Source organism: Halichoerus grypus, chromosome 14 (assembly GCF_964656455.1).
Source record: "Halichoerus grypus chromosome 14, mHalGry1.hap1.1, whole genome shotgun sequence".
Classification (NCBI taxonomy): domain Eukaryota; kingdom Metazoa; phylum Chordata; class Mammalia; order Carnivora; family Phocidae; genus Halichoerus; species Halichoerus grypus.
In genome coordinates, this window is record NC_135725.1 from 72,736,579 (window position 1) to 72,748,899 (window position 12,321).

Below are 12,321 nucleotides of genomic sequence, written 5' to 3' on the forward strand. Positions count from 1 at the left end.
CAAACCCATTGCAATGGCTACTTTCAAAAATACAGAAAAGAACAAGTGTTGGTAGGAACGTGGAAAAATTGGAACCCTTGTGTACTTTTGGTAGGAACAGTATGGTGGTCCCTCAAAAAATTAAAAATAGAATTACCATATGACCAAACAATCCCACTTCTGCATATATACTCAAAAGAACTGGAAGCAGAGTCTCAAAGAGATATTTGTACACCCATGTTCATAGCAGCATTACTCACAACAGGTAAGATATGCAAGCAACCCAAGTGTCCATCAACAGATGAATGGATGAGAAAATGCAATATATACACACATGGAATAAAAGAAAATACGGCCACATGCTACAACAGAGATGAACTCTGAAGTAACATTAGGCTGAAATAAGGCAGTCACAGAAAGGCAAAATCATGTATGATTCCACTTATATGAGATACCTAGAGCAGTCAAAATCAGAGAGAGAGCAGAATGATGGGTGCCAGGTGCTGGGAGGGTGGAGCCGGGTGGGATAGGGAGTTCAGGTTTAATGGGTATAAAGTTTCGGTTTTGCAAGATGAAGAGTTCTGGAAATGGATGGTGGTGATGGTTGCTCAACAATATGTACTTAAGATCCCTGAACTATAAACTTAAAAATGGTTATGACCATAAATTTTACCTTATGTGTATTTTACCACAATAACAAAAAAAGGGAAGAAAAAAAAATCAGGGAACTGATCTCCCCAGGAGGCCTGGTAGGGGTGCTCCACCTTGGATCTGATCAACTCTGCGGCCCTCAAACCATGTCTATCTCCAAAAACACCCTGAGACCTTGTCCACTCAGACTCTCCATCCTGCCCAGGGTCACACCAACTGTTTATTTCAGCTTCAGAATGAACAAATTACTCCTGCTACACCAGTTTTCTGTCAAAGGAGCAAGGAACTTAATCTCTCTAAACCTGCCTCCTCTTTAAAACAAGGATAATTCCTACCTACCTGCCTTACAAGGTTGTTATGAGGGCAAGAGTGAGATCACGTATATAAAAGTAGCTTTAAACTGCCAAACCCCAAGGAAACACAAATTACTATGTTTATAACTACTTTCGTATGGAAATGCAGAAGGGACTATAACAACAAAAACTTCACAAGGCTTGCGACACCTCACCCATGCTTCATTCCCCTTAAAACATCATCCCTAAATAACACCTTTTTTGTTTTTGTCATAAACCGAAGGGCAGCATTGAAAAAACAAACAAAAGCTCAACCTAAGCATTTCGTCTAGCCACCCCAAACGCAATCAGAAATCATCCTACGTGTCCTAGGAAAATTCAATTTTTATGACCCCAGCGTGGGCCTGCGGCGCCCTGGAACTACACTTCCCACAAAGCATCGAGGTGAACCCGGGCGGCGGGCGGGGCGGCCGGGGATTCAGGGTGACCACCGCTCTCCCCAAACAGGGATCGCCGTCCCCTGAAAAACGGCAACGTTTACGGCCGAGTGCGCGCTGGCTCTCCTTTCTGAAAGCGCTCTCAGCCCCCGGTCCCCCCTGCGTCTAGCCCCGCGACCCTCTCTGCCCTCCCGTCCTTCCTGCTCCACCTGAGGGTCACCGCCTATTCTTGACCTTTCCGCTGATTTCGAGGGTGTCACACAGAGGCACCTTCTCCCCCGCCCCCAAAGCTCCATTTCTAGAACTCCCCCAAACAGTTGGGACCCGGGGCCACGGCGGGGTCAGACGGGACGGGCAGACACAGCCCGCCACCCTGGGCCCCCCCGGCTCGTCCTCCAGCCCGAGAGCAGCGGGCAAGGGGCTAAGCTGCCCCCACCCACGGACCGGGGCGGATCGCGGGCAGAGGTGGCTCCGCCCGGGGCTCCAGTTTCAATTTCGCAACGTGACGGTGCAAACCTGAGGCCTACAAGCGCAAGCGGCGGCGACCGGCGCCCCGCCCGCCCGCCAGGCCCGGGCGCCCCAGCCCCCCGCACGCCGCGGCCGCCGCCGCCCGCCCACCCAGCCAGCCAGCCAGCCAGCCAGCCCGGCTCCCGGCGGGCGGCAGCGCGCCCCGGCCCGGCAGCCCGCCCGGCCCCGGCTCCGGCCGCCGCCCCGGGCCCTGCGCAGCGCCAGCTCTGACTCGCGGCCGCGGGCTGGCGGTGGCACTTACTCAGCTCGTCCTGGGAGGCGGAGGCGGCGGCCGCAGCCATGTTGCGCCAGGGAGGGAGGGAAGGGAGGGGCCGGAGCGGGAGGGCGCGGACGGGCGGCGCGGGGGGCTCGCCGCTCTCGGTGCGGCAGGGGCCGGGAGCCGCCTCCGGTCGCTCGGCGCGGGTCGCGCTGCGCCCACGAGGCCCGCCCGCCGCCGTCGCCTGCGTCCTCCTCGCTGCACGCGTCGCTCTCGCGGTCCCCCGCGAGCTCGCGACTCGGGCGCTCCCACCGCCTCGCGCCTCTGCGGAGCCGCCGCCGTCTGTCGGCCGGGTCCCGGTGCGCCCGGCCCGCGCGGTGGCTCTGCGGCTCCGCGCCGCGCTCGCCCAACTCACGCCGGTTTTATATTTAGAAAGAGCTGAGCCATCCTCCCAGCGGCCCCCCCGCCGGGCCCCTCGCGCGCCCGCCCGCGCTCGCTCGCTCGCTCGCGGCTCGTCCTGCCCACCTGCCGCCGCCCGCCCCGCGAGCGCTCCCCGCGCGAACCCGGCACGCGGCGGCCTGCGCGGGCGGCCCGGCCTAGCCGCCCCGCCGCGCCGTAGCAGCCTGCGGCGGTCGCGACACGAAACGGACGCGCGGGCCTCTGACCTGAGTCTGAGCCGGTCTCCATGCCGGGATGCTGCGCGCGGCGCCGCGCGGTGGGCGCCCAGAAGCGAGGCGGCGGCGGGCTCGGGCCCGAGGGGCCGCGCGCCGCAGTCCGGGAGAGGCCCGACCAGGCTGGCCCGCGCTGCCCCCGGCCAGGGGAGATCCTCCAGGCGGGGCCCGAGCTCTCTCTTGAAAGGTCTGCGGCTGTCACGTCGGCCGGTCCCGACCTGAAGAAACACGCCTGTCCAAAGGAAGAGACGTGGACTCGGAAAAGTAGAGCCGGGCTCGGAGTCGGCGGGAGGAAGCCCCGCCCTGCGCCTCCCGCGAACTTCTCGGCCCCGGCGCGTTGAACGCCCCGACCCGGCGCCCTGGGCTCCTTCTCACTTAAAAGCCGTGATCAAGTATGGTTTTCTGATCTTTCAGAAACTAGCACTGCCGAGTGAAGGAAAGCCACGAAGTCCTACTAAAGTTAAATGAACCAAGATATTTAAAGTTCAAGTATATAGGCTTATATGAGCCTTTTTAAATTTTTATTCTAATACCTACGTTCTTTTTGGTAACCAGAGTGATTTGTTTTCAATATACCGATTTGAACTTTACGGCTTAAGTTTGTCCATGAGGTCGTGTACGTGAACAAACACTTGCAAAATGGAATTCAAATTAAGGGGTGGCGTATGGGAAGGCCCTGTCAACAACAAACTAGGTGCAAGATCAGATGCTTTTTTTTTTTCCTTTGGTATAAGAGGAAGAAATCAAGACCCTAAATGGATTGAAACTGCATTTATTCCTAAAAGAAATCTATAAAGCCCTAGTTAATGTCTTGAAAAATGAATATATGTCATTCCAGATGTAACTTAGGCAAGTACAAGGTACTTGCAAGACATTAAAGACATTTATTTCCTTTATTGCTCTAGTATGGAAATTATACATGATCTTTGGGAAATTTTCAAATGATCGGGGATATCATAAAATTAAAAGTCAAAGGCCTTCCACTCCCACCATCCCATTCCCCAGAGAAAAATGCGGTTAACAGGTACAGAGTGGGCATTCTCTGAGGCCTTGTCTCTGCACATATATACACATCCCCAAAAGCAACTAGAATGGAGAGAGGCCCATGCTTACAATAAAGTTCTGTATTACTGTTTTTCCCCCATAAACATTCTTCCCTGTTATTTCAAAAAGGTCTACACCACCACTCTTTTTATTAATGATCTCATACCACATTAAGTTCACCAATTCCTTTTTTGAGGACGTTTTGGATCTTTAGTTTGATATCGACACAAAGTACATAACAAACTATTTGCAAAGACTATGATACAGAAGTGTATAAAAGTAAAGGTTGTCCCCCACCTCCCTGCCCACCATCCCCTCTCTTACTCCCTGGAAATAATCCTATTAACAACTTGGTGCCTCCAACCTTTCCTGACTATGAATACATAAAGTAGCTGCACCAAGGATTGGTTTGAGAAAACTTTGACTTCCCATAGCCTCAAACAGATCCTTCTAAAGCCACCACAAAAATATATATATATATATATATATATATATATAAATTACAAAAAAAAAGTTTGTTAGGCAATATTAACTTCCAGACAAGACTAGTTAGCATCTCCTAAGTTCATCCTATGTATAAATTTCAGAGTCCACACATGTGCAAATCATAGATAAGTGCGTATACACAGATTTTTGTTTGTTTTAACAAAAATGGAATCCTACTACACATATTATTATGTAACTTTATCTTTTCACCAAACAATATATCACAGGTGTCTTTCCACACAGGTAATGATAATAATAGCTAATACTAATCATGCCAGGCAGTGTTTAAAGTGTTCTACATGGTGGAATCCATTTAGTCCTCACGACAATCTTATGAAGCAGGGATTTCTATGACACCAGATCGTGGAGGAAAAATCCAAAATGCCACAAATTAGAAAGTGGGGGGGCGGGGATTTCAACCTAGGCAGAGTGGATCATTCTTCACCACTGTGATCTGTATGTACAGAATTACCCCATTCCTTTAAATGGCTGCATGATAAGTACATGATAAAACTTATTTAACCATTCCCCTACTGATGAGCATTTAGGTTGTGGACAATTTTTTCTACTAGTGCAAGCAAATGCTACTGTAAAAAATTCCTATACATGTCAACCTAATCACATATTACCTATATAAAGAGAAATATGTAGAGGCGGAATTGTTAGGTTAAAAAAAGATGCCTTTAACATTTCATCATATACAGCAGCTTATACCACTTTACAGCACTGCTGTTAATCGCTAGTGTTTAAAGCTCTAAGCTTTTTTATAATTGCTTCTTCCTTCAAACTATTGTAGTTTATTTTTCCCACTAAATAGCTTCATATTCTGGGGCGCCTGGGTGGCACAGTCGGTTAAGCGTCTGCCTTCGGCGCAGGTCATGATCCCGGAGTCCTGGGATTGAGCCCCACATCGAGCCCCACATCGGGCTCCCCGGTCGGGGAGGAGCCTGCTTCTCCATCTCCCTCTGCTGCTCCCCGTGCTTGGGCTCTCTCTGTGCTTGGGCTCTCTCTCTATCTCTCTCTGTCAAATAAATAAATAAAATGTCTAAAATAAATAATAAACAAACAAATAAATAAATAAATAACTTCATATTCTTACTAGACAATTTGGTTTTGAATAGTAGTCTGGAGATACTTCCTATCTAGAATTTACTTCAATTTCCAGAAACAGACAAGAAGGAATTGTGGAAAGGGATGCACAGGGGGCAGAGAAGAGGCCACTGAGAAGCCAAAATAATGCATCACAAAATCCAAGAACGAAAAACTTATGTCTTCTACTCTTTCAAAGTCCCCTCTCCCCTCTGGAAGGCCCTAATTACACTAAACGTATGCACAGTTCTAACAAAGTAGGCTTGTTTCCATAGTGAGAGCAAATTAGAAGCGGAACATTAGAGAGCACTCTTCTGGGTAGGTACTTGGATGACAGACGAGCTTATGGACCCCTAAAAACCAGGGAAGAAGCAGGAAAACTATGAAAAGAAGCTGTAAGAACTCAAAAAGCAAAACATTCTGGGGTTATTTGTAAAGTACAAAAAGCACTACCCACCCCAGAGTCCCTGAAGTCATTTCACTTGAATAACTGATGGCCACGGCGATAATCCTGACATCAAGAAACAGTACAGGGACACCTGGGTGGCTCAGTCGTTAAGCGTCTGCCGTGGGCTCAGGTCATGATCCCAGGGTCCTGGGATGGAGCCCTTCGCTGGGCTCTCTGCTCAGCCGGAAGCCTGCTTCTCCCTCTCCCACTCCCTCTGCCCTTCCCTGTTTGAGCGCGCGCGCTCTCTCTCAAATAAATAAATTTTAAAAATCTTTCAAGATTTTATTTATTAGAGAGAAAGAGAAAGGGAGAACGAGTAGGGGGAGGGGAGAGGGAGAGGGACAAGCAGACTACCCACTGAGCAGGGAGCCCTATGTGGGACTCAATCCCAGGACCCTGGGATCATGACCTGACCCGAAGGCAGATGCTTAACCGACTGAGCCACCCAGGTGCCCCTCTAATAAGCAATTTTAGATGCCTAAAAGGATTAATTTTAAACTATCTAGAAAATCCAACTATCCCAGATGATTCAATTATCCAATCCCAAGGAGCTCCAGACAAGCCAAAATTCTACAGAAATAAGTCTCATACAGTATTCATTTTGGCTGCTGAAGAAGTCAGGGACTGGGTCCAGTCAGCCAACAGAGTCCACAGCACTCATGATCTTCATCTCTGCTCGTTTCAGTCAGTTATTAGTTAAAAACATGTTTCACTACGCAGAAAATTGTGTCAGGACTCAAAACATTCCACTTCTAAAAATCAAACTCAAAAACATCAGTCTCTAACCACCATATAGAATCCTTCCACTGTTTTATTCCCTAATTCCTGTGGATTTAGAATACATTTTGGATCCTCCCCATCGCCTGGAACATTTCCACTGCTTTCTGGTCTGTGTTTCCTCTAAGTATCACATGCTCCATTCTTAGCCTAAACCCCAAAGATGGCAATGAATTCAAGTCTGTCTTTCCTTGGTTTCTATCTTAAAGACAGTACCAATCAATTCCCAACCTCTGGCAAAACCTATCATTCACTTTATTTTTCCCTCCCAAATATCACTGGAAAAGGGCAAAAAGCTGACCTGGTCCAATACAATACTTCACCTTGCATCTTAGAGGATAAGGCAACATTTCCTCTAGGGATAAAATTTATCCCTATACCAGAAGGGATATCTCCTCTGATTTCCCTTAGACAGTGGCTTCAGTAAGTTTTTTGTTTATATTCCTCTCCCCACCAAAAAAATTTTTGAAAACTAATGTAATCCATTCACACATTTTTAGCAGCTAAAATTTTCCCTTATGAAAAATTGAAAGGGAGAAATTTTGACAATAAATTCTGTTGTAAACACTAGCACTTAAGTATAAAAACCAGGGCACTAGGGTGGCGCAGTCGGTTAAGCATGCAACTCTTAGTTTCAGCTCAGGTAGTGATCTCAAGATGTTGAGATCAAACCCCCATGTCAGGCTCCATGCTCAATGTGGAGTCGGCTTGAGATTCTCTCCCCCTCTCCCTCCGTCCCTCCAGCTCATGCTCTCTCTCTAAAATAAATAAATAAATCTTTAAAAAATAATAATAAAATAAAATAAAAATCCTTCTGTTACTTCTTTAAACTATATATATAGCACTAAATTCTATCCCTGAAACTAATAATGCAGTATATGTTAATGAAATTGAATTTATTTTTTATTTTTTAAAGATTTTATTTACTTATTTGACAGAGAGAGAGCACAAGCAGGGGGAGCAGCAGGCAGAGGGAGAAGCAGGCTCCCCACTGAGCAGAGAGCCTGATGCGGGGCTCGATCCCACAACCCCGGGATCGTGACCTGAGCCGAAGGCAGACGCTTAACCAACTGAGTCACCCAGGTGCCCCTGAAATTGAATTTAAATAAAAAAATTAAAAAATATATATGTAGCATCTAAATAAGATTTTTTTTTTTTTAAGATTTTGTTTATTTATTTGACAGAGAGAGACACGGCAGAGAGGGAACACAAGCAGGGGGAGTGGGAGAGGGAGAAGCAGGCTTCCCGCTGAGCAGGGAGCGCGATGCGGGGCTCGATCCCAAGACCCTGAGATCATGACCTGAGCCGAAGGCAGACACTTAACGACTGAGCCACCCAGGTTCCTCTAAATAAGATTTTTTAAATGAGATATTGATTTGGTGCCTACTATTATCTATTTAAAAATACATGAACAAGTTCTTAAAAATCAGTGATTTTATATAATTGCATTTTCTCCTTGAACTTGTATGTCAATTTTACTTCCCCCCACAATAGTTTATAATAATGCAATACAGTTTTAACCTTGAAAGTCTTATTGTTCACTTCATCATCCTTTTCTTCAACAAAAATATGTACATAAATTTAAAAATTTAAATTTTTTCTGTGGCCATGTGAAAAATTATTATGATTGAGTAAGCATAATTAGTAGTAGTACACAACTTTTCAAAACAACTTAAATATATTACAACTTTTTTAAAGGCTTTAACTATTAGTGATTAGCATATTATTATGTTACAACTTTTGAGAGTTGAAATATATCTCTTAATGAAAGGGACAGAGGCTTTTTGGAAAAAAAAGAGAAAGAGAGACATATTCAGGTGTTGTTATTCACTTCCTCATTATCTAATTTGGTATATCAAATTGTCCTTTTGAAGTCACTTGAAGTTCTTCCCCGGGGGTAATCAACCATAGTCAGACTGGAGGTGGCTGAGAGGTGTGGCTTGCTTTTGTAAGATGAGAGAAGGGCCATAGTGAAAAAGAACATCTTGACTTTATTTTTTTTAAGATTTTATTTTTAAGTAATCTCTACACCCAACATGGGGCTCAAAACCACAACCTGGAACTCAAAAGTCGCATGCTCTACTAATTGAGCCAGCCAGGCATCCCATGGACACCTTGAATTTAGAGCGTTCTTAGGCAAAGCAATTTAAAGGAAGAATCGGGGCACCTGGGTGGCTCAGTTGATTAAGCATCAACTCTGTTTGTTTGTTTGTTTGTTTTAAAGATTTTATTTATTTATTTGACAGAGAGAGACACAGCGAGAGAGGGAACACAAGCAGGGGGAGTGGGAGAGGGAGAAGCAGACTTCCCGTTGAGCAGGGAGCCCAATGCGGGGCTTGATCCCAGGCCCAGGCGCCCCAAGCGTCAACTCTTGTTAATCCTTTAAAAAAAAGGGGCGCCTGGGTGGCTCAGTCATTAGGTGTCTGCCTTTGGCTCAGGTCATGGTCCCAGGGCCCTGGGATCGAGCCCCGCATCGGGCTCCCTGCTCAGCGGGAAGCCTGCTTCTCCCTCTCCCACTCCCCCTGCTTGTGTTCCCTCTCTCGCTGTGTCTCTCTCTGTCAAATAAACAAATAAAATCTTAAAAAAAAAAAAATTCCTTTAAAAAAAAAGCATTGACTCTTGATTTAGGCTGAGGTCAGGATCTCAGGGTCATGAAATCAAGCCCAGAGTTGTTGGGCTCTGTGCTGGGCGTGGAACCTGCTTAAAATTCTGTCTCTCTCAAAAATAAATAAATAAAATAAAATAAAAGAAGAATGTATATGACCAAGAGATTGATTCTCTTAACACTATCCATGTTTTCAGGGCACCTGGGTGGCTCAGTTGGTTAAACGTCTGCCTTCAGCTCAGATCATGATCCCAGGGTACTGGGATCGAGACCCACATCCAGCTCCCTGCTTGGTGGGGAGTCTGCTTCTCCCCACCACTCCTGCGCATGCTCTCTCTTTCTCTCTCTCAAATAAATAAATAAATAAAATCTTAAAAAAAAAACAAAAACAAACAACACTATCCATATCTTCATATCCTAAGAAATCCTTCACTACTCCCAGAGGACCCTAGCTTCAGGATAGTGCATCTTGAGTGTTTTTTGTTCTTATTCTATTCTATCCCTAGTCTCTCCTTAAAAAAATAACCTACTCCATCCTTCTCTTTCCATTCCCATATTCAAGCTGCCCCTTTATTCTTTCCTCAACACATTGGACTACCCTGAAACTAATCACTTGAGGATCAATCACCAGCACACTCTGATGAACACTTTCATCCTGATCCTGTTTGAACTATGGACTCCATTCTCCCTTTCAAAACTCCTCTACTAGGTCTTCCTTACACAGTGTTCTCCTGATTCTTTTCTACCTATCAGTTACCTTCACTGTCTTCTCATTCTCTGCCACCCCTTTGAAGTTGGCACTTTATTGGCTGTTAGTCCCAGACCACTTCTCACTCTGCCTGCTCCTTCTTGGCATTCCCTGCTCCCTCATCTTCAATTACTAAATAACGAATTTCTCTCTCCAATTAAGTTCTCCTGGACGTCTCCACCTCATGTCCTACCTGTGCTTCAAACTCAGTACATCTCCAACTGAATATATTTTCCTTCTCAAACCTACCTCCTGTATCCCTCAGAGTGTGTGGAACCAGCATCCAGTTGACCAAACCAGAGACCTGAGAGTAGCCCATAATCCTATCTTCTCCCTCAGTGTTACTCACCATCTGCGGATTGTCACTGAGTAGTATCAGGTAGGGGTTCTCCTGTTCCCAGCACAGAAACCAACTCATGTAAGGACAACAATATCTGAAGATGAGTACTGGAGTAATCCACAGAAACAAAGAACAATGAAAGAAATTGGCTTTAAAAGGATAAGAAGTGGGCACAACCAGGGTCTCTGCAACAGGAACTTGAAGATCATCCCTCAGGGAATTACAACCAGATGATTCAGCAACAACACAGCCTTTTATTTCTGGATGTTGTGGAATAAGAATGATAAGCCCCAACCTCTGATTTGACCTTGATTAAAAATAAAAGAAACCATAGGTGCAAATGCTAATAGATGAAAGGTAAACAACCTTAGTGACATAAATTCTTTGGGAACCCAAAGTGTTCTGTGACATAAATTCTTTGGGAATCCAAAGTATTCTGTTGGTCTATCATTTCTCAACAACAATAAAAAGAGAGATGATTTTTAAAAATTTGCATTCTGATGACTAGAGGAGCATGATAAATAAGAGACCAACTCATAAGTGGCAAAGGTCATGTTTAAATTTCAAATCTAAGGGCGCCTGGCTGGCTCAGTTGGTAAAGCATACGATTTTTGATCTTGGGGTTGTAGGTTTGAGCCCCACGTTGGGTGTAAAGGTTACCTAAAAATAAAATCTTTTAAAAAATTCAAATCTTGGGGCGCCTGGGTGGCTCAGGTCATGATCTCAGGGTGCTGGGATCGAGCTCCGCATCGGGCTCCCTGCTCAATGGGAAGCCTGCTTCTCCCTCTCCCACTCCCCCTGCTTGTGTTCCTTCTCTTGCTGTGTCTCTCTGTCAAATAAATAAATAAAATCTTTTTAAAAAAATTCAAATCTAAATGTGCTCTACTTCTTGTTATTATGATTATAGCTTCTTTAATATTTAATAAGGAACAAGAGACTACTCTTAAGTAATCAAATTATCTCATTCATGCTATAAGTGAATTCACTAGCCTTAGATGTACTAAATGTATTGTATGGGTGCTTCTGTCAAATCAAGAGTATTTTGAATGACTTTCTCTTAGACCTGTAGAAATTAAAGCCACCTCTGATAGAGCTGATCCAAATGCAAACAAAGTCTGATTTCTTCAACAGTGTCAAGTTTAAAATCCTGGGATGGGAAAGTTGACTGATCTAGTTTGGATCACTTGTCCACACTGGTGGGGATTTGGGACTATTAATAGAAGAAGGAGAATGGGAAAGTTGAACAATTAAACAAACAATAGCAACCACCTCCCACTAATCTAACTAGCAAATATTCATTCTCCTTAAAATGGCTCTAATCTGCCACTTCCTCTCTATACCTTGACTTTATCTACTTTCTTTAAGGCATCTTTTGGTAAAAAGAAGTACTCAGTCTTTAATCCTTTGCATTCTGGCTTCTGGCTTCTTCACTTTACCCTGATAAAGATCACCACTATTACTCTGAAAGTTTACCATGACTTCTCTTATGTTTTAATTTTTAAAATTTAAACACATATACATTTTTGCTTTATACATATATTTTTATATTTTGTATATTTTATTATAAATACAAAGAATTTAAATTTTTTATTTTTTATTTTAAAAGATTTTATTTATTTATTTGACAGAGAGAGAGAGACCACAAGTAGGCAGAGTGGCAGGCAGATGGAGAAGGAGAAACAGGCTCTCCGCTGAGCAGGGACCCAGATGCGGGGCTCCATCCCAAGACCCCAGGATCATGACCTGAGCCGAAGGCAGCCGCTTAACGGACTGAGCCACCCAGGCGCCCCAAGAATTTAATTTTTAAAACTTAGTACATATGTATGTATTTTTTAAATTTAGCTACAATTGACATAGGGCATTGTATTCCTTCTAGGTGTACAACACAATTTAATATATGTATATATTACTAAATGATCACCACAATAAGCATAGTTAACATCCATCACCACACATAGTTTAAAAGTTTTCTTGTGATAAGAATTTTTTTTTTTTTTAAAGGTTTTTTTTTAATTTATTTGACAGAGAG

At 44.8% G+C, this 12,321-nt stretch overlaps 1 protein-coding gene across 4 annotated transcripts in view; it reads right to left on the minus strand.

The window, feature by feature from the left end:
* Positions 1-3,094, minus strand: part of ECPAS (Ecm29 proteasome adaptor and scaffold) — a 99,315-nt gene extending 96,221 nt beyond the window's left edge. For 2 of the 4 annotated variants that reach the window (XM_036090925.2, XM_036090922.2), the window contains exon 1: positions 2,130-2,476. In XM_036090925.2, the coding sequence (XP_035946818.2) occupies positions 2,130-2,169 (40 nt within the window). In that variant the 5' untranslated portion in view covers positions 2,170-2,476. Of the gene's footprint in view, positions 1-2,129; positions 2,477-2,749 lie in introns of those variants that run through there. The other 2 variants (XM_036090923.2, XM_036090921.2) reach the window with 2 other exon arrangements.
* Between the last annotated feature and the right edge of the window lie 9,227 nt (positions 3,095-12,321).